The 22,549-nt window shown below is 41.0% G+C and overlaps 1 protein-coding gene across 1 annotated transcript in view; it reads left to right on the plus strand.

The window, feature by feature from the left end:
• Positions 1–22,549, plus strand: part of MDN1 (midasin AAA ATPase 1) — a 171,794-nt gene that overhangs the window by 137,289 nt on the left and 11,956 nt on the right. The window contains exons 76-92 of the mRNA XM_027057252.2: positions 204–327; positions 1,519–1,624; positions 2,700–2,815; positions 3,718–4,203; positions 4,477–4,703; positions 5,491–5,646; positions 6,047–6,216; positions 6,995–7,156; positions 9,535–9,672; positions 13,414–13,552; positions 14,994–15,160; positions 15,722–15,868; positions 16,367–16,511; positions 19,210–19,532; positions 20,008–20,184; positions 21,265–21,366; positions 22,103–22,304. Of these exons, the coding sequence (XP_026913053.2) occupies positions 204–327; positions 1,519–1,624; positions 2,700–2,815; positions 3,718–4,203; positions 4,477–4,703; positions 5,491–5,646; positions 6,047–6,216; positions 6,995–7,156; positions 9,535–9,672; positions 13,414–13,552; positions 14,994–15,160; positions 15,722–15,868; positions 16,367–16,511; positions 19,210–19,532; positions 20,008–20,184; positions 21,265–21,366; positions 22,103–22,304 (3,087 nt within the window). The remainder of the gene's footprint in view (positions 1–203; positions 328–1,518; positions 1,625–2,699; positions 2,816–3,717; positions 4,204–4,476; positions 4,704–5,490; positions 5,647–6,046; positions 6,217–6,994; positions 7,157–9,534; positions 9,673–13,413; positions 13,553–14,993; positions 15,161–15,721; positions 15,869–16,366; positions 16,512–19,209; positions 19,533–20,007; positions 20,185–21,264; positions 21,367–22,102; positions 22,305–22,549) is intronic.

A 22,549-nucleotide genomic window follows, 5' to 3' on the forward strand; every position in this document is an offset into this window, starting at 1 on the left:
AGTGACTCAGGGAATCTTGTTAAATGCAGGGGTTCTGTTGTAGTAGGGGTAGGGCAGGGCCTGTCAGCCTGAGTTCTAACAAGCTCCTGGGTGGTGCTATTCCAAGGACTTTAGAGTCACAGTGGCAGTGGGATGGGGTGGGGCATAGCACAGTCATTCTCTTCTGAGTTCCTTTACTTAAATGCATGCTATTTACTTCCTAGGTTTGTCATATCGCAAAGGTCTTGCCTGGGCCCGTTCAAAAAACCCTCAAGAGATGCTTCATCTTCACCCGTTAGATCTCCGGAGTGCATTGTCTGTAGTCAGCAGCACTCAGGCTGATTCTAGGTTTGTTTTTTAAATTATAAATGGAGCAAGTCATTTAAGCTTCATGTCTTCATTTGCCAAAATGGGGATAGAATACCTCTCTCCTAGCATTGCTGTAAAGATAACATTTTAAAAAGTGCCTGGCTCTGGCTCTGCATCTGGCACGTGGTGAGCATTCAGTAAGAGACTTTTTTTTTCTTTTTTCTTTTTCTTTCTCCTTGTATTCACCTCTCCCGTTATTTTTTTGGTCCTCTGATTTTCCTGAGGTCTCCTCACTTGGTTTGAATTCACAGGTGAAAATCTGTGAGAGAATGGCCACATTTTTAGCTATTTCATATATAAATTCTTTATAATTTCTAATGTATTCTTCAATTTGAGAACCTATAAATTTTGAGACAGAGTTACCTCTGTGTTCATAACTGTGGCAGAAGTGGTTGTAAATAGATGATTTGCATGAGCTGGGTACACATACATTTGTATTTTGTTTGCTCAGTGGCTCTCTGAGTGCTTTAAAGTTTAATTCAACACAGCATTATAAAAAGTAGAAATTTTGTTTTTAAGATTTATTTAAGTAATCTCTACACCCATCGTGGGACTCAAACTCACAACTCTGAGATCAAGAGTCACATGCTCTTCTGACTGAGCCAGCCAGGCATCCCCAAAGTAGAAATTTTACATAAATAAATAAATATTCTGAATTTCAGTTTTTCAGGAAGATTGGGCCAATTGGATTTGCTTTCCTGTGAGAAAGTTAAACTGTAGCTCCCTCCTTTGGACAGGACACATGCTCTCCAGATCACTACAGTCTGCAAACAGTCCTGTTGCTTTTCCCACATTGAGGTCGGCTGTCATTGCCATGTATCATTTTGTGCTTGTCTGTCCTTAATCATTTATGTTAACTGCTTGGCCCCCGTGGGCATCAGAATTTATGACCTTTAGCTTCCACTCCTAAGATAGTTATAAAGTTTTGATTAAGGAAACTATATTGTCATCATAATTTATTTTCCCTCTATACTTCCATTGTTAAGTATGTAATACATTCTTTGCATAAAGGACTAATGAGCACCTGACTGAATGAGATGAGACCTCACAGAAATGAATCTATTCGCACCCTTAGCTTTTGGTTGTGACTAAATAATACCAATCTCTGAGTCTTTAGGATCTTTGATGGGAAATAGTGGTTTTAATTAAGTATATCATGTTGATTTCTAGGCTGCTGACAGAAATCTCCTCTTCATGGGATGGATGCCAGAAGTACTTCTTTCGCTCTCTTGCACGGCACGCCAGGCTTAGTGCAGCCTTAGCAGCTCCTGCCAAGGTAGGTGAAAGAACCTCAGAATTGCCGGGGCCCAGGGAAAGCTCCTATTTTGTTCCTCCAGGGCAGCACTCTCAGGTCTTACCAAGTGATCAGAGCCCATTACAGAATGTGACTGAGCTTTTTGCAGAACATTAAACTTAACAGTATAAATCAGTGTAATTTTGTGCTTAATCAGAAAGCATTTTATCATAAATTCTATTACTTACGTTTGCCAACAAGACCAAATGCATAAGAAAAGTTATGTAAGAGGTGCCTGGGTAGCTCAGTCGATTGAGCATCTGACTTCGGCTGGAGTCATGATTTCAGGGTTTGTTAGTTTGAGCCCCTCGTGGGCTCACTGCTGTCAGCATAGAGCCTGCTTCAGATCCTCTGTCTTCCTCTCTCTCTCTCTCTCTCTCTCTCTCTCTCTCTCTCTCTCTCTCTCTCTCTCTCTCTCTGTCTCTCTGCCCCTTCCCCACATGCGCTCATGCACACACACACTCTCTCTCAAAAATAAATAAAACATTTAGAAAAGAGGTTATATAAGAAAAGCTTCATGTGGAGAATGCCATCTTCAGATAGTTTTCCTCTTGTGAATTGAGAAAAGGCCTCTAATTTTGATGTTAAACTAGTTCTTTTTTTGTTTTGTTTTGTTTTAGTTTATTTATTTACTTAGAGCGAGCTGGGGAGCAGTGGAGAGAAGGGGAGAGAGAGAGACACAGAGAGAGAATATCCCAACTAGGCTCCACACTGCCAGCGTGGAGCCCGATGTGGGGCTCGAACTCACAAACTGTGAGACTAATGACCTGAGCCAAAATCTAGAGTCAGATGTTTAACCAGCTGAACCACTCAGGTGTCTCAGTGTTAAATCTAGTTCCTATTCATGGAACATCAGTGATTTGTGGAAGCACAATTTGAGAAGCACTGCTTAGAAAGATGAATGTGTTGCCTCTAGACTGCAGCATATCCAAAGCTTATCCAATTAAAAGGCACTTTCCCCAGCGAGTTTTGGATGAAACTGCTTTCTGGTGACACCTGCGTGTGTGGTGATGTTTGCCAGTAATTCCTTTGGCATGTTTCCATTTCCCCTTTGCAGGAGTTGGGCATGAGCAACGTCGAGCGATGCAAAGGGTTCTCGGCACATCTGATGAAGGTGCTTATCCAACAGCGGCGCTCCCTGACCATGCTGACTGAGCAGTGGATCCTCCTCAGGTATTCACGAACTAGTTAGTTGGGTTTGTGGCATGAATTAGGAACAATTGTGTGAGTCTGCTCTCAATTTGGAAATGAACTTTTGAGACCCAGAGAAGCAGATGGGGTTTCTCTTAGCTCTTCCCCTTGCTTTTGGTGATGTGCTTCTGCCTGTGGTTGTGGCAGCACCTCTTGGGAGAATGGGCCCTGGGAGATGAGTTCGGGGGCTGAATTAGATAAAATTGCCATGGCTGAAGTACACCTTGGTCTGGAGAGAGGGGGTTTGTGGTTGACAGTCCATCAGATTGCGTGACAGGATTGTGTGTATGGTATTGTAGCATCTGTCTCTGGGCATAGATTAGATTTGAGACTGCTTCAGTTCATGGGGGGTTTTGGACCACAGAGTTGCAATTTGCTGAGCCATGCATGGAGGTTCCTCAGTGGAATTAAATATTTAAAAGACAAGGACAGTTAGGAAGCCTGTCATCATTTTTTGAATGGATTCTTGTTTGAGAGGTAGTATTTCCAGATTGTAATCACTTTGGCCGCAACATTTTCTGTTGTACGAATAAGGGTTTATCTAACAAAGTATACCACGTTTACTAGATTTTTTTTTTTTTTTAAGTAATGGTTGAAATCACTGCAGTGATTTGACTGTTAGATGGGAAAAAGCTGTAAGGGGGTAGGTGATAAGCAGTGAGTTTTGACACTTGTGTAAGACTGAAGACACTTGCTTTCGGTCTTCAGAAGGTTGTGTTTAAGTATTTCAAAGGGCGTTATAACAGTCTAACTATGGGGGTTCTCTCCTTGATTATGTGAAAAAGCCCATACTTTGTTCAGAAACAAATGAAGTTATTGTTAAAAACAACATGGCAATGCAGTTTAAGGTGACACATGATTTCTCCATGGGTTTCTCTGCACAGGAACCTCCTTGGCTGTGTTCAGGAGATTCATGGCAGGCTGACTGAGCCGCTGGTCTACCCAGTGGCCTTCCCCCCTCAGGATGGTGTGCAGCAGTGGACAGAAAGGCTGCAGCATCTGGCCATGCAGAGCCAGATCCTGCTTGAGCAGCTCTCCTTGCTCCTCCAGTGCTGCCCCAGTGCAGGGCCAACTCCAGGCCACAGTGGTGCCCAGGTACAGGGTCAGCCTTCTGCCCCCTACCCAGAAGGACCAGAGCTCACCAACGGCCAGCTTTCTGGAGCCATACAGGACCTCATCCCATCAGAATTGAGTTGCCCATCCCCACTACCTCAAAATCAGCTGCCCTCTGGTTGCTGGATGCGGAAACAGGACGAGCTTTGGCAACAGTCAACTGCAAGATTAACAGAGATGCTGAAAACCATTAAAACAGTGAAAGCTGATGTTGACAAAATCAGGCAGCAGTCTTGTGAGACTCTCTTTCATTCTTGGTGAGTATGGCTATGTCTGTACTGTCCCTCTTTGTGCTTGGGTGCTTGCTCAGAGTTTAGTAAGGGGATAAAATGATGAAAGGTTATTTTATTTCAATTGTGTTTTTCTGTGGACCTTCATAGTGCTTTGTAGCGTATGTCTAGCTGTTACTCTTGAGGTACAGTGAATTCTCCCCTGCTCACATTTTAGTGGATGGAAGGAGCGGGGTGTGTGTGTGTGTGTGTTTATGGTAGCCCCTTCTTCTCAACATTGTTGAATTTCTGTTGTTGCAGGAAAGATTTTGAAGTTTGTTCTTCTGGGCTGAGTTGCCTGTCCCAGGTGTCAGTTCATTTGCAAGGACTAGAGTCCTTGTTCATTATTCCCAGGGTACAAGTTGAGCAAACAGACCAACAAATGGCATTAGTTGAGAGCCTGGACTATTTAAGAGGAGAAATCAATAAAGCCACAGATGACTTTACTTCCTGGAAGACACATCTACTTGCTTCAGGAAGCCAAAGTGGTAAGACTGTCTGTCACTCAGTAAGGGAGTCAAAGCCTGGTGTAGGAGTGATGTCTTACAGATTTAAATCTAGACTATCCTAAAGACACATTATGTTTTGTTCCAGACATATCTGTCCAGGGTTCTAAGGCAGATAGGTGTGGTTGGAACCCCTAGCTCTTAACTCTTTCTGCCTCATTTCTCTTTTTTCTTAAAGTTTATTTATTTATTTTGAGAGAGAGAAAGGAAGAGAGAGACAATCCCAAACAGGCTCCACACTGTCAGTGCAGAGCCCCATGTAGGGCTCGAACTCATGAACCATGAGATCATGACCTGAGCCAAAATCCAGAGTCGGAGTCGACCATCTGAGCCACCCAGGCACTTCTCTGCCTCATTTCTTTGAGTACCTTGCCTTTGAGTTGATCATGTCACTTTGTAGCACACATGTAGGGAGGCAGCACGGGCTCACTCACTGTTAGCAGATAGTTCTTTCTGAGACTGGAAAGCTGAGGGCTGATATTTGGACTAAATTGGTGGTTATATACAGCATATTAACTGTTTTCGTATTTTTAGCATTCTTCTAGCAGAACTTTCAATAAAAGATGATAAACTTGTAATTCATCTCAGCAAGGAATGTGTCTCATTCATCTTTGTATTCAGCACAGTTTGACACTGTGGCTCACTCGTAGTAGGTGGTTAACAGGTGGCTGTTTTGTAAAAATAACAAGTGAGGATTGTTAATGATTTCTAGAGGCACTGGAGCAAATGATTAGGTTTTTTGTTTGTTTTACACCTTCTTACTTACTAGGAAACCAAATGTTAGATGAAGGGTTTGTGGAAGATTTTTCAGAACAGGTGGAAACTGCCATCCGGGCCATCCTTTGTGCCATCCAGAACTTAGCAGAAAGAAACAGTAAAAAGACAGAGGAGAACACTGACCAAAGCAGACCACAAGAAGAGGATGGTATGTCTGAAATCAAGCAAAAGCTATTTTTCTACTTGATTTAATTTTTAAATTTATTTTTCTGGCTAAATATTTAAAAAAATTTTTTTTGTGTTTATTGTTTATTTTTGAGAGAAAGAGACAGAGCACGAGTCGGGAGGGGCAGAGAGAGGGAGACACAGAGTCTGAAGCAGGCTCCAGGCTCTGAGCTGTCAGCACAGACCCCGATGCAGGGCTCGAATCCACAAACCACAAGATCAAGACCAAGCCAAAGTCGGGCTCTCAACCAGCTGAGCCACCCAGACGCCCCTTTGTGGCTAAATATTTAAGGACAGATATTGGGAATGATGAGTGCGTGAATGGAGATGAAAAGGGTTTATTTTGTGTTACTCATCATGTCTTCCTTTTCTGTGAATGAAAGGGGCAGCAGGCTTGGAGGGACTGCAATCAGGACATCTAACAAAACTGTTAGAGGATGATTTGTGGGCCGACGTGAGCACTCTGCATGTGCAGAAAATCATTTCTGCTGTCTCTGAGCTGTTGGAGAGGCTGAAATCATACGGTGAAGATGGCACAGCAGCAAAACACACGGTAACCAGCAGTGCTTCAGAAGCTTCTTACCATCCAGAGTGGGTTTCACTTTGCTCCATGTAGGTGCTCCCAGAGCAGGCCTTTGGGGGCAAAAATCACTCAAAATTTGTTTTCTTTATGCAGGTAAACATGACTGACAAACTGTGAAAAGCTTAGGGCTTGCTAGCTAAGGGTTATAGTTTTAAGATGCATAGATGCAAAAACAATGCTAGCAACCCACAGTATCTGTCATCTTGGGGATTCTTTCATACCCTAACCACATATTTTCTTGGGTGTTTGATGTTAATGGTGGATGTTGCTGCCATCAGCTAATGAATTGCCACACTCTGCAAGTACCTTTCCCTTCACAACAAGCTAGCAAAGGGGGAGGTTGCCACCTCCATAATATTCCAGAGAAGCAACTTATTTTGTAGGACATTGTAAGTCTGTAGCACTGACTCCAGTGCCAACTTTGATTCTGAATAGAATTCGTTTATAAACATCTTATTCAAAAAAAAAAAAAACAAACCAGTACACTTTATTAAGTAAATGGATTGTGACAGAATTTAAAGTGTACTTTTGTGAAGGTTTGTGTGAAGACGGAAGAAATAGTAGAGGCGTGCGTGCGTGTGTGTGTGTAAGAGAGAAAACATACATAAAACTTACCATCAGTGGCATTTAGTGCATTCACAACATTGTGCAATGACTGTTGCTGTTTAGTTCCAGAACATTTTTATTACAGGGAAAACCCAGCACCCATTACATAGTGTGACCAGGCCTTGTGATCTTTTGCCCGCAGTTCTTCAGCCAATCCTGCTGCTTGTTGGTGCGTCTGGTGCCCATGCTCTCCAGGTACTCAGACCTCGTCCTCTTCTTCCTGACCATGTCTTTGGCAACTCACCGTAGCACTGCAAAGCTGCTCTCTGTTCTTGCCCAGGTCTTTACAGAGCTCGCCCAGGAGGTAAGGACTGTTTATGTGAAGCACCCTGGTGCAGCCAGTACCAAATACTTGGTAGCCATTAAGTGCTTGCTTTCACAGGCTTTTATTTAGGACATTCACAAACAGCTGGAGGTCATTTGTTCTCCCTGTGGATTTTTTAGGGCTTTGTCCAGCACCCTTTCGCTATGCCTGTTTCCACTAAGGTCTTGGAACCTGCAGGTCCCCCACTGATGAAATCCCTAAACTCCAGAGGCTATCCTTAACCTTAGTCTCCTTGTTTGTAAAATGAGATCTGCCCACACTCCTTAGCATTTTTGTGAGAACTACCTTCAACTGAATATACTTTTTGTTTTATTTTGATTTCCTTAGTATTCTAAGATTTTCTCCAAATCTAAGTACAATACTCGTAAGAGTCACTTGAAGATAGGAATTTACAAATTAAAGATGGGCTTTAGGCTTCTTATAAATAGTCAAGAGTTCTTAATTCTGGGTAACTGGAATATTAGAAAGGGTTTAAAAATGGAAGACAAGCCCATGCAGTGTATGTAGAGGACGAATGTGTGTATTTGTTGAGTAATAAATAAATGAATGTCTTATTTGCTCCTTCTGTCTGATGGGCACTGAGCCGGTCTCACATCTCATCACTCCTTGGAAAATATACCATATGCAAAAGAGCGGTAGGACAGTGTATGGTGAGCATACCCTGAGATTTGGGTCAGTTCTGTTTGTCCACTTGTGCTGTTGCTCTTGTCTGACAGGTTTTAGAATGACTTTGGCCTGTGTTTTGGAGTGGGGTGTGGGGGTTTTAATATAAGCAAAGTGTTGGGAGCCCTTCCGCTATTCCAGATGTAGCTACTGTGAGTGATGTGCCCTGCAGAAGGACCTCTGAATCTCCGCCTCGTACAGTCATGTTCTGCCTATACCTGAACCTATTTTAAATGTTTATTTATTTTTGAGAGAGAGAGAGAGAGAGAGAGAGAGAGAGACAGAGCATGAGCAGGGGAGGGACAGAGAGAGAGGGAGACACAGAATATGAAGCAGGCTCCAGGCTCTGAGCTGTCAACACAGAGCCCGATGTGGGGCTTGAACTCACCACAAGATCATGATCTAAGCTGAAGTCGGGCCCTTAACTAAGTCACCCAGGTCCCCCTCAGTCAGCTTTCTAAGAATACATGTCCTGATAGTGAGTTTGCCTTTCCTTTACGTTTTTAAGTATCCAGATTGTATTCATATCCTTTCTGAGTAGTCCTGAGGGAAATTGAAAGTAGGTTAGACTCAGTGCTAAGATAATAGATCTATGTCATAATTATAACACTTAATCCATGGAAAGCTGTTTGTTTGTAACTGAGTCACAATCGGTATTTGCAGGTTTGGGATCTTAATTCCTTGTTAGTTGGCAGCTTATTTTTTAATACATTTCCATCCTCAGATTGACAACTTGATAGCTTGTTGATAAAATTCCTGATTGAGAGCCACTATTTTTGTCTATGGCCGTACCACCCTGAACTCTCCCGATCTCATCTGATCTCGGAAGCTAAACAGGGTTGGGCCTGGTTAGTACTTGGATGGGAGAGAGCCACTATTTTCTTCTACTTGTTTTTCTATTTATTTTTGTCCCACATGCTAGCAGTTGATTTTTCTTTCCAAACTATTTTCCAACACGAAACAGTTTTGTTAACACTTGATGAGTGTTTCTGTGTCTGACCTGTTCTTGACTCTAGCCCCTATACTGTGCCAGCCAGGTGCCTTGGCAGAAAACAGCTGAGGCTAGATGTAGCACCTACCCCAGGAATGATAGATTTAGCTCAAGAGTTGAAGGAGGGGCATATTCTTTTTATATTAAAACTAACATTTTACTTGAGAAGCACCATACCAAATTTTCTTCAATTTTTGAAGTAAAAATGAAACCTGTTGCATCTGTTTCAAGTTGCTGAACCTCCAGGGTTACATGTCTTGTCTCCCTCCTCTTTCTCCTCTTAGTCTTACTAATTTGAGAAGTAAATAAAGAATGACAAAATCCCTTTGGGATTTAGACACTGAGAGGCTCTACCCTTGCTCAATGACTTACTCCTAGGTGCTGTCCAAGTATAATTCATTAAGAGTTTTGTCTTGCCAAATGAAAAATTACCACACACTAAAAGGCCTCTACAGAGTCAAAACCTGATATGTTAAATCTGATGTCAAGCTTTGAAACTGCATAATAACTGTTATCGAGGAGGAAAACAATGTCAAAAGTTTACTGTATATATTCCCATCAGATTTAAAATACTGAGCTAAAAAAAGCTAACATTTTTTTTTTTTGGTATCAGGACTAGAAATCCTTTTTTTTGTTTGTTTTTGTTTTTGTTTTGTTGTTTTAATTGCTTTTGTACTTAACTGTTCACTCTTTTATTTTTAAGGGATTTTGCCTGCCCAAAGAATTCATGGAAGATTCAGCAGGAGAGGGAGCAACTGAGTTCCATGACTATGAGGGAGGTGGAATTGGGGAAGGCGAGGGCATGAAGGATGTGAGTGACCAGATTGAAAATGAAGAACAGGTATGTTTTCATATGTGTGAAATACACATACAGTTTACAGAAGCTCACCCCCATTTCCCTTTGTTTTCAATATTAAATTTCACACATCAGTGTTTTTACTAAGTAATGGTTTCAATCTGTGATCCATGGAACCCTAAGAATACTAAAGCTTTAGGGAGTCAGGTATAAATAAGCCTAGAGAACAAGGAACTTTGCAGCTCAGTCATTAGTTATGGCTATAATTTGAAAGGGAAATGATTGAGGCGCCTGGGTGGCTCAGTTGGTTAAGCGTCCGACTTCAGCTCAGGTCACGATCTCGCGGTCTGTGAGTTTGAGCCCCGCGTCGGGCTCTGGGCTGATGGCTCAGAGCCTGGAGCCTGCTTCCGATTCTGTGTCTCCCTCTCTCTCTGTCCCTCCCCCATTCATGCTCTGTCTCTGTCTGTCTCAAAAATAAATAAACGTTAAAAAAAAAAATTTTGGGGGCGCCTGGGTGGCACAGTCGGTTAAGCGTCCAACTTCAGCCAGGTCACGATCTCACGGTCCGTGAGTTCGAGCCCTGCGTCAGGCTCTGGGCTGATGGCTCAGAGCCTGGAGCCTGTTTCCGATTCTGTGTCTCCCTCTCTCTCCGCCCCTCCCCCGTTCATGCTCTGTCTCTCTCTGTCCCAAAAATAAATAAACGTTGAAAAAAAAATTTTTTTTTTAAAAAGAAAGGGAAATGATTTAAACTTTTGGTGTTTATTTAATTTTTTTTATGTTTATTCATTTTTGAGAGAAAAAAGAGCATGAATGGAGGGCAGAGAGAGAGAGGGAGACACAGAATCTGAAGCAGGCTCTGAGCTGTTAGCATAGAGCCCAATGCAGGGCTTGAACCCATGAACTGCGAGATCATGACCTGAGCCAAAGTCAGATGCTTAACCAACTGAGTTACTCAGGCACCCCATTAAATTCTCTTATTTTAAATGGGGAGGTCTTTGTTGATGATTTTCTGACATCTTTTTGGTAGTGGTTCATTTAAAGATAAAAACCGTGGCTATTTTAAGTGACCACTGCATTAAGTAATAATGCCATTGTTTACTCTTAATAGGTTTTATTGTATGTCTTTAAGACCCATTGAAAAATTTTAATCTATATCCTCTTTTGGTTGGAATGAAGAATGTTTTTGAAATAGATGGCTTGGGCTAAGATTTATCCAAAGGACAAACGAGTGCCGATTCATAGGGGCACTTGTATCCCAATGTTTATAGCAGCATTTTCAACAATAGCCGAATTATGGAAAGAGCCTAAATGTCCATCAACTGATGAATGGATAAAGAAGATGAGGTTTATATATACAATGGAATACTGCTTGGCAATGAGAAAGAATGAAATCCTGCCATTTGCAACAACATGGATGGGAATGGAGGGTATTATGCTAAGTGAAATAAGTCCGAGAAAGACAGATACCATATGTTTTCACTCATATGTGGAACTCAAGAAACTTAACAGAAGACCATGGGGGAACGGAAGGGGGAGAATAATTTCAAACAGAGAGTGAGGTAAACTGTAAGAGACTCTTAAATACAGAGAACAAACTGAGGGTGGAAGAGGGAGTGGTACAGGGAAGAGGGAGTGGTACAGGGAAGAGGGAAAAATGGGTGATGGACATTGAGAAGGGCACTTGTGGGGATGAGCTCTGGGTGTTGTATGTAAGCAGTGCATCATGAGAATCTATCCCCAAAACCAAGAGCACACTGTATATGCTGTATGTTAGCTAACTTGACAATAAATTATATTAAAAAATTAAAAATTAAAAAATAAAAATGTTTTACTAGAAAAAAAATTAAAAATAAAGCCAAGGGGCACTTGGGTAACAAAAAAACGGGGTGTGTGTGTGTGTGTGTGTGTGTGTGTGTGTGTGTGTTGAGAGAGTGTGAGCAGGGGAAGGACAGAGAGAGGGAGAGAACTCCAAGCAGGCTCTGCATTTTCAGTGCAAAGCCTGATGTGGAGCTCGATCCCATGAACTGTGAGATCTGAAATCAAGAGTCAGATGCCCAATGGCCTGAGCCACCCAGACACCCCTGTTGGCTTTTTTAAATGCGTGTCTCATTTGGTAGTGATTTTTTTTTTTTTTTTTACGTATTATTATTATTAGTCATTTAGATTTATCAACTGTGACTTGAAGAATAAGAGATAATGGAATTTCTTTTTAGCGCCTATATTCTAAGTCTAAAGCAGACCATAAATTTTTATTTAAGGTGTGGTTATAACTATTAGAAATAAAGGACCAAACCAATTCAAACTTACTCTCATCCTTAGAAGGGAAAGGTGGAAAAAAAAGCCAAAAGTGTGGTAGAGCTCTTTTTTAAAATTTTTTTTATTTTTTTATTTTTTTTAACGTTTTATTTATTTTCGAGACAGACAGAGACAGAGCATGAACAGGGGAGGGGCAGAGAGAGAGGGAGACACAGAATCGGAAGCAGGCTCCAGGCTCTGAGCCATCAGCCCAGAGCCCGACGCGGGGCTCGAACTCACGGACCGCGAGATCGTGACCCGAGCTGAAGTCGGACGCTTAACCGACTGAGCCACCCAGGCGCCCCAAGCTCTTTTAATGCATAATATATTTCTTTTTTATTTGCCTTTTCTCTATTTCTCAAATTTAACTTTGTCAAAAGTACTTTTCTCATAGGAAAATATTAAAGCCAAAAAAAAAAAGAAAATAGAAAAGTGCAATCCAATGTGAAAAATATTGAGATAAAAGCTATCAGAACAATTTGGTAGTATCTCATAGATTTTGAATTGTGTATATTCTTTGACCTAGGAATTCCATGTTTCCTGATAGAAATGTTAATGTTTTTTACTCAAGTATGTTCACTATACTATTATTTATAATGGTGAAAATTATAAAAGAATCCAAATATTTATCAGAGGGAATTATTTAAATTATGTTACCATCCATGCAGAATAGCATTATAAGTTAGAATGAGGTAGATTTATATGTATCAGCATAGAAATATATCTAAGAGACATTTTTTGAGTTAAAAAAGAAAAGTAGAATGCCAGCTTGTGAAGCAATGATCCATTTTTGTTTAAAAAGATATTGGGAGGCAGATATTGCTACAGATTGCCTTTATTACTAAATGCTTATTGGTGTATTCATGGTTAAAAAGATGCACCAGAATGTCACTGATGCTGATTTCTTTGGGAGGAGGATGGTGGTGCCATGGGAAACTAACTTTTTCTGTTTTAATTCTTTTAATGGGATTTTATTATTTTTGTATTTTAAAAAAGCATTTTTAAAAATCCCACCATAATGAAAGAACAGTCATGAATCTTTGGCCCAAATATCACCTAGAGTATATAGAAATATATAGTTTAAGGGAAAGTGGACAAAATTACATTGAGTTACTGTCTATGAGAGACTAAAATGATAAAAATATTAGAGATATGGGGAATACAATAAGAATGAATTTTTATCCTTAAGAATTCATATTTTTTGAGACTGCATATTCTTGTTAAATCTGGATTTTTTTAACAATTCACATGAAAAAGAACAACAAAATTCTGTATTCTCTAATCACAGCGCAGTAAAACTGGAAATTATAGACATATTAAAGCAAACTAGAAATTGTTTGTGGTTGTCTCTGTTGGTTCTCTTTTTTTCTCTCCCCAGAGATAACTCTATACCATTAATGTTGGCATTTAGGTATTTCTATTTTATGTAGAGCTAAATAAACATTAGCAAAGTTATAATGTTTATGTTTTCTATAATACTTTTTGATATAGGCAGAAGATACACTTCAGAAAGGCCAAGAAAAGGATAAAGAGGATCCCGACTCAAAACCAGACATTAAGGGCGAGGATAATGCCATTGAGATGTCAGAAGACTTTGATGGGAAAATGCATGATGGGGAACTTGAAAAAGGTTTGAGATTGTCACTTCATTCTTGTTTTTAAAAAATACTTTATCTAGGAAATTACATTTTCCCAATAAGGAGCCTATTATCTTTTTTAGCAAGTTTATTACTCTGCATAACTGCAGATGAAAACATCAGCTATATGCATGTTTCATCACTGTCTCCATGGAGGCAGAAGTCTATAGTTCATTCTGGAGATTCTTCTGAGCAAACTGAGACATTGACTGGTATTTTGGCTGCCTCATGCACTATGTGCAGTGACTTCCCCTTCAGGGAACCTTGAAGGAACAAGGAGAGATGTCCCTAACAGAGCTTGGCTTAAAAGTAAATTGTTCAGGGGAGCCTGGGTGGCTCAGTTGGTTGAGCCAACTTTGGCTCAGGTCATGATCTCGCAGTTTTTGAGTTCGAGCCCCACATCAGGCTCTGTGCTGACAGCTCAGAGCCTGGAGCCTGCTTCAGATTCTGTGTCTCCTTCTCTCTGCCCCTCCGATGCTCACGCTCTGTCTCTCAAAAATAAATAAACATTAAAAATTAAAAAAAAAAAAAAAATGCCTCCTTAAAAAAAAACTTATATTAAAAAAAAGTAAATTGTTCAGGGTAGTTTCTTAAAAAATCTTTTTAAAAATCATAAAAATAGACATTTGTGACAGATGATTTGGAACAAAAGTTCAGGAGTAAAATATCTATATCTACATTTGTAAAATAGATATCTATACACACATCATAAATAGTTCTATAGTCAGCTTTTTTCATTTAACATATAAACATTCCCCTGTCATTACAATTTGCTTGAGAATATGATTTCTTATAGCACATTGTCATCTGTTGTGTTTATACCATAATTCAGTTCTTACCCCTAAATTTCTCTCCAGAGCTTAATTTGAGATAATTGTGTCTTCTTCTAAGTGAAGATCTTGCAGAAATGAAAATTGACCTTAGAGTAGAAAAGCATATGCTTGCCTAAGCAGCATAAGAATATAACCTTTGTCACAGTAGACTGAGCAAAAACAATTGCGAAAAATTACGATTGAGTTAGATGTATGATTTTAAAAGATGGTCAAAATAGAAGTGTAGAGTATGTTGGAGATGGGGAGGAACCTTGGACATCATTTCACAGACAAGAAACCAAAGCCCAGTAAAGTTGCTGAGTCTCATAATGATGAATATCCTCCCCACCCCCCAGCACCAGAAGTAGACATCCTGACAGCTGTTCCATCACCCTTCTGTTTATTAATATCACACATTACAGACTTCTTTTTTCCTTCAAATAGTTTGCAGAACACAGTAGGACTGCTTCAGGAGATCTAAAGGCATCTGTGTGTACAGTGTTCTGTAAATGCAAGCAGTAAATCTCAGGTGGGGCACTTGCCAGGTGGTGGGTCCATGCCTCTTCTGCACATGGCCCAGTCAGTTCGGGGATTTGCCTAACCTCAGTGCATTCCCTTACAGAAGAGGATGATGGGAAATCAGACAGTGAGGGCGGAGACCTGGATAAACAGATGGGCGATCTGAATGGTGAGGAAGCTGACAAACTTGATGAGAGGCTTTGGGGTGATGACGATGATGAGGAAGATGAGGGAGAAGAAACTGAAGAAACAGGACCAGGAATGGATGAGGTAATTAAAAGATTCTCCCCACCCTGTAGTCCCCAGCTTGAGAGGAGACTTTCTTCCAACCAGCTACCACTCCCTGTCATTTACTGCTCTTCCTTTTCTGCCTTTTTTTCTTTCTTCCATCCTTCTTTTTTTTCTTCTTTTTTTTTTCTGTCTTACTTAATTGAACTCAGAGCTAAAAGAATGGTCTGACCTGGGCCATTCCATGTGTAATGGAGGAGGAAAATTAAGGAGACTGTGCAAATGCTCTGATTCTGCTGTTGGCCACTGAACCTCCCCAGCTCTCTGCTTAGGAGAAATCAGGGCTGGGTGTGACACTGCAGCAGCATAGTGTGACCCACCCCACTGTTCACACACCTGCTAATACTGCTACCATCTGGATGAAGCCAGAATGTTCTTTCCAGGTCATGGAGGACACCCTGTCAGCTGGATATTTCCAGAGGATAGGCTCAACAGACAGAGATTGTACATGTCTAAGAGCTAGTTTAGATAGAATCAACTTACATGAAAGCGGTTTCTTAGATTGAGAGTAATGATTTTGTTTTTTCTGCCTCTGATATTTAGGAAGATTGTGGACTTGTTGCCAAAGACGACAACTTGGATGCTGGGAAGTCAAACAGAGATAAAAACCGAGATAAGGAAGAAAAGGAAGAAGCAGAAGTTGTTGATGATAGACAAGGCCAAGACAAAATTAATGAACAAATAGATGAGGTAATGAGGATTTGAAACCAGTCTGCTCCAGATTCAAGGTCAGGGCTCACAGCTCCTGGGAGTCTCAAGACATTTTTTTTTTTTCCTATTCATCATTTTCCCATTGCCTCATAAAAGAGCATGTTACAAAGTCTCTCAATAGGACATAAAATATCTAACTATTGGTTACTAATGAGATTGTCTTGATTCTGTTTGGGCTCATGCTGGAGTTTGGAAGCTAAGTTCTGTGATTCTTTTCTATATATCTTCTCATAAATTTCCGTTTCCTCTTAAAATTAAGTAACACAGTACCTCTTATCAGTGGAGAACCTGCACAGTAAGTGAGGTTTGAAAATCCAACATGAAAATTCTAGAAACATCAGTAAAATTCTAACATGTGGGAGAAATTTTAGAGAAGAGATCTTGTATTCTCTTAGCGTAAGTGCTTAGAGCTAATTATTTGCAAATGCTACTTTTTTAAAAAAAGTTAATTTTTTCCTGTTCTCTCCATTGTCAAAGAGGGAATATGATGAGAATGAGGTGGATCCTTACCATGGCAATCAGGAAGAGCTGCCGGAACCTGAGGCCTTGGACCTTCCAGATGACTTGAACCTGGATAGTGAAGACAAGAATGGTAGTGAGGACACAGACCAGGAAGAAGGAGGTGTGTCTTTCAAAACCTAAAGAGTCCAGTTCAACTCACTGAAAATGAGCAATAACCTATTTCTTCAGGCCATATTATGGCCAAGTCATAAATCGTGTCTGGTCAGCCCAATTCCAATTTGAGAAAATTGTTTGCTTTTTCTCTATAATCTTTCTCACCTGACTAGACTTAAAGCTTAATCTGAGAAGAATTAAAGTAAACTACCTGGTGTTTGTTATTAATTTACCCTCCTGTCCTGTGTTCTAGTACTGTAGAATCCGGGTGGTGCTTCATTTCCCCACAGCTGTCTCCTGATGGCCCGCCTTATGGGGTGATGTGAACACTGCAGTCTGGGTATATCCAGGCCTCTTACGGAGCCTTGTTAACAGCTTTCTTAGGGAAATGATTGTTTCAGTTAATGATAGCTGTGCTTATGTTGTGTGTTTAGTTTGGAATATGAAGTCATTTTAGTGGGGTATGAAATTGAATAATCAAATCATATGGCACTTGACAATAATCTGCCTGTCACCCATTGTTCAGTTTGAGTGACTTCCCTAGGGAGAGCTGTCTCATATTGGAAGCATTGTATAGTGCCCCGTAACAGAAGGTCCCCAATCATGGTGGGTATCCAGACAAAAATATGAGCTAGCCTTACTATGCTTCATAATGAATCAGTTACCTATTTAGGAAACCCATTAAAAATTTTTTTAAACACCATATTGTTGGGGGGGCGGGGCGGGCACCTGGGTGGCTCAGTTGGTTGAGCATCTGACTTCATTTCAGCTCAGGTCATGATCCCAGGGTTGTGGGATCAAGCCCCGCTTGTGTTCCATGCTGAGTGTGGAGCCTGCTTAAGATTCTCTCTCTCCCTCTGCCCCTGTCCGTGTTCATCCATGCTCTCTCTCTCAAAAAAACAAAACACAAAACAAAACAAAAAAACCCCACACCTTATTGGAACCAAATTAGCAAGTTACAAAAGAATAAGAGGTATCATTTATGTAAAAACTTAATACAATACTATATATTATTAATGGGTACATCAAATGTAGGAAAACATCAGAATAAAACACAACTTCAGGTTATGGTGACTTCAGGTTAGGAAGGGCAAACGCCTCCAGAATCCAGATAGTTGTACCCAGAATCATTTGTTTCTTAAAAACAAGTGGCAGAAGGGGCGCATGGGTGGCTCAGTTGGTTGGGTGTCTGACTTCGGCTCAGGTCATGATCTCTCAGTTTGTGAGTTTGAGTACCACATCAGGCTCTGTGCTGTCAGCTTGGAGCCTGGAGCCCACTTCAGATTCTGTCTCTTTCTCTCTCTCTGCCCCTTCCCTGTTTATTCTGTCTCTCTCTCTCTCTCAAAACTAAGTAAACATTAAAAAAAAAATTTTTTTTTAAAGTGACAGAAGTTTGGTACATATATGGCAAAATGTTCACATCTATTAAATCTAGTAGGTGAGTATATGGGTCTTTTTATTTTATTTGGTTTTGCTTATTTTATAATATTTATTTTTGAGAGAGAGACACAGAGATAGCATGAGTTGGGGGTGCGGCAGAGAGAGAGAGGGAGACACAGAGTCCAAAACAGGCTCCAGGCTCTGAGCTGTCAGCAAAGAACCTGATGCGGGGCTGAAACCCACGAAACGTGAGATCATGACCTGAGCCAGAGTCAGACACCCAACCAACTGAGCCACCCAGGTGCCCTGGCTCTTAAGATTTTAAAATGCATTTTCCGTGTTTAAAGTATTTAGTAATTAAAAAACAATAAATTAGTGAACTATTTAACCAGAATCATTTGGTTAAAGATTTGATAGAGGCTTTCCTCATGCTAAGAACAAGTCTTCACTCTTTGAATCTCTAGCTTACTTTTTTTTTTCTTCATTTTCATATAACTTTATTATAGAAGGAAAAGAAAATCTCCCAAAATCTATAAAGGCCAAACTTCTTACATTAAATTCTAGCTGACTTTTTAAGCACTAAATTGTTGCTTCAGAGGTCATTTCATTACCATATAATTTTGGAATCTGACTTCAACCTTAAATTCAACAAGTAAGCCAGCATGAAATTAAGAAAATTAAAGAATTATTTGCTAACAAATTGACTGTGATTCTGAAGTGTCCAAAGTATAGGAATGTTCTCTTAATAAATAAAACCTTTCCAAATAAGATTGTTTCCATTGAATGTATGTTGTACTTTCTATTTATGATAAAGAAGGATGTCTACCAGTTATTCCCAAGGATAATGTCATTTCCTGTTTTTGGTCTAAAATGTCCCTATTGTGGCAGCTCTCAGGATTTTTTAGTGGATTAATTACTTAGAGTTTGTTAATGGAATGCACCATCCAAACAACTGTATGTATGTAAAATATTAAGTATGGTTTAGAGCAGGTGTGGACTAAACTTTTTCTGTAGAGTCAGGTAATAAATATATCAGATTTTACAGGCCGTAAACTGAGACAGGGGTTGCAAAAACTCTACTCTGCTGTTGTAGTAGTGTGAAAGCAGCCATAGACAATACTGAATGGGTGGAGTAAACACATAAGGAAATAGATATGGCTGTATTCCAGTAAAACTTTATTTACAGAAATATGTCGGCCAGATTTGGCTCTTAGGACATAGTTTGCCAGTTCCTGGCTTGAGACTAATAAACACTTGTGTTAACTCCATCCCATGTTAAATCATGTTAAATTTGGTGTTCTTTCTTTTTGTTGTTATGTATCCAGAAGATAATCCTTTGGAAATTAAAGAAAAGCCAATGGATACTGAAGAAGCAGGTCATGAAGCTGAGGAAATAAAGGAACAGACCGAGGCTGACCACAGTGAAGGTCAGGGTCAACCTGAACCTGAAGAAGGCCCCAGTGAAGATGATAAGGGTGAGGGAGAAGAAGAGATGGACACAGGAGCTGATGACCAAGATAAAGACACTGCTGAACATCCTGAAGAAAACTCAGACGATGAGCGTCAGTCTCTGGAGGACAAGGACAAGGAAGCCAATGAGGAAAGTGCAAACCATGACGTTCCTGTTGACCAAGGTCTCCAGCCCCAGGTATTGTAAGGTCTTTGGCTTGTCTCATGTTAAAAGTAATAGTGAGGAAGGGGCGCCCGGTTGGCTCAGTTGGTTAAGAGTCCAACTTCAGCTCAGGTCATGATCTCGCAGTTCATGAGTTCAAGCCCCACACTGAGCTCTGTGCTGGTGGTGCAGAACCTGCTTGGGATTCTCTGTGTCTCTCTGTCCCTTCCCCACTTGCCCTCTTTCTCAAAATAAATAAATAAACTTAAAATAAAAAAATAATAGTGTGGGGGAGAGTTTACCTTATTCTGATCAGAATCTTTTAGGATACTTCTCTGTCACCAGGTGGCGCTGCTGAGCAGCTTTAAGTTTCTGTTTAAGACACTTTCTGGCTATTACCCTTCCTGCAGTCTCCCCATGGTGAGCAGTGGGGCACCTGCCAGTTGTAGTGGTCCCCTACCTCATATTCTTCCCCCAGCGCATCTTAATGTGGTGTTTGCTTACCCTGCAGAAGCAGGAAGAAGAAGAAGAAGGGAGCGGGGAGAACTCTGACACAGAGGAGCAGGTGCCAGAGGCCACGGAAAGGGAAGAACACGATTCCTGTGGGCAGACCGGGGTGGAGAGTGTGCAGAGTGCACAGGCTGTGGAGCTGGCTGGGGCCGCGCCCGAAAAGGAGCAGGGAAAGGAGGTGATAGGCCCTTACTGCTTCTGCCAGTTGCCTCTATTGGGGGGGTGGGGTCTCTGTTCCCTGTGTGAAATTACGACCCATTTAGCTGTAGTTGGTTTATGTGTGATTTTGTTTTGTTGTTGACATCTAAAAGATCATCTCTCATTCTTTGGGAAATGATCAGATACCTGATTTTATATGCCTCTCAGAACAAACCCTAGAATATTTGCTACACTGTATTTAAGTATTGTGCTTAATGAGAAAAAGCTATTAAACTCATAGTTCTTTGTGGGAGAACAGGTTCATGTTAATTTTTAGAAAGCTCCCAAGGAAAGAAAGGTTGCATTTAGACTTCATATAGTAATATGCCTCAAATAGTGTTTCCTTTTCCCTTGCTGTTCACCAGGCTCTAAAAGTTGTAACTTAAAAAGCAAAAGCACTTCTTTATTTCTTGAACCAGAGTGATATGCTGTGTATGGCCACAGTCCAGGTGACTGGCATGCTGTGGAAAGAGCACTGACAGAGGACCTGCTCTGGTGACTCTCAACAGCTCCTTAAGCCTCATTGAGCCCAGTTCTCTCACCAGTAATAACACCTGTTTATACTTCTTGTGTCCCCCTCCACCATGTTTATTGAGCACCCACTAGGTGATGCTAAGCATTTTCATTACTTCAGGTCCTCACAGTAGTCCTGTAAGAGAGCTGGTTAGTGTTCTTAAGACGTTCTCCATTTTATATTTGAGTTAAGCTGCAGTAAAGTGAAATGACAATCTCAAGGGTATACAGCTGGTTGATGGCAGAGTCTGGTTTCTAGTTGAGGTCTGTCCTGCCTTCAGAGTAAGCCATTACAATCCTGGAAACAAGGAACTAATCAGCCTTACAGAGCGAAGTCACTCAAGAGGGTAACATATCTGGATATAGATGCTCCTGTTTTTGCCCACAGGCCAGGCCTTAGTCATGGCTCAGCTCCGGACCAGGGAGGCAGGTATATCATGTGACTCTGAGAGGACAATAACAGAGAAGCTATGGGAACTACAGCCCAGTAAGCAGGTGTTTGTATAGCATCTTCCACCCTCACTCTCTCATGGCTTGGATTTCACAGGAGCACGGGAGTGGAGCTGCAGATGCAAACCAGGCAGAAGGCCACCAGTCCAACTTCATTGCTCGATTGGCTTCCCAGAAACAGACCAGGAAGGACACACAGGTCTCTATCACTCTTCAGCGAAACTTAGGTGAAGGCTGCATCTGGAAAGGATGTGCTAAGTGTAGTGGTTTTTTTAAAAAAAAAAAAAAAGCCACGTTCCCAGGCTTTGCCGTCTCACCAAACCTGATGATAGCCTCAGCAAGCAGATCAGGACCGTGGGGCTTTCCCATTGGAACCGGGGGCTTCTTCCCCATGTGGGTGCATGTACACACAGACACACACACACACACACACAGACACACACACACACACACACACACACACACACACACTCCTCCTTATTCCTGTTATGCAGCCTAAGAGCCAGTCGTTAGGTGCTGTTGCCTAGGACTAGCCAGTCTTTTTTCCACCATCATTACTCTTCTGTGTTTTAAAAATTAGGTTTTTTAAAATATGGTATAATTCATGTACATGATTTATGAAATTCATATATAAAAACAGTCCCCTAAAAAGCTTCCATCTTATTCCCGTTTTCAAGTCACCCAAGAGTAAATTGGTGCTACCAGTTTTATTTTAAAGATATTTTTGCATATGTAACATATTTCAGATACAAAGTATATCATAGACATTATCCTGAATTTGTGTATACATACATGAACATTCTTCTTAACTGGCTCATTGAATTCCATTTTTGTATGGCTGTACGTAATTTAGTTAACCAGCCCCCTGTGGCTAGACATTAGTTTTTTTGCCATTACAGACAAACCTCTAATGAATTTCCTCATATTTCCCACAGAGTTTCAAGAGGAAACCTGGACAGGCTGACAATGAACGCTCCATGGGTGATCACAATGAGCGAGTGCATAAGCGGCTGAGGACTGTGGATATGGAGAGCCACACTGAGCAGGGGCCAGCCCAGCCCCATGCCCAGGTGGAGGACGCAGATGCATTTGAGCACATTAAACAAGGCAGTGACCCTTATGATGCACAGACGTATGGTATGGTTCAGGGAAGGCTTCTCCTTTGGTCACTGAGCTGAGAGTTTATGCTGTATTACTGTGTGCCCAGCAGATGAACAAATCCATCTTAGGGGTGGGAAACGGCTTTTTAAAATGTTTTCTCTCTAGTTCGAATTATGTGGGAATACAGTTTGTTTTTTGGTATAAAGGTATCTGTAGACAAGTGCAGGTTTCGGGGTCTGGTGTAAGTCTTTTATATATCCTTGATAACAGCTGCCCGCATG

The sequence above is a fragment of the Acinonyx jubatus genome, chromosome B2 (assembly GCF_027475565.1).
Source record: "Acinonyx jubatus isolate Ajub_Pintada_27869175 chromosome B2, VMU_Ajub_asm_v1.0, whole genome shotgun sequence".
NCBI lineage: Eukaryota > Metazoa > Chordata > Mammalia > Carnivora > Felidae > Acinonyx > Acinonyx jubatus.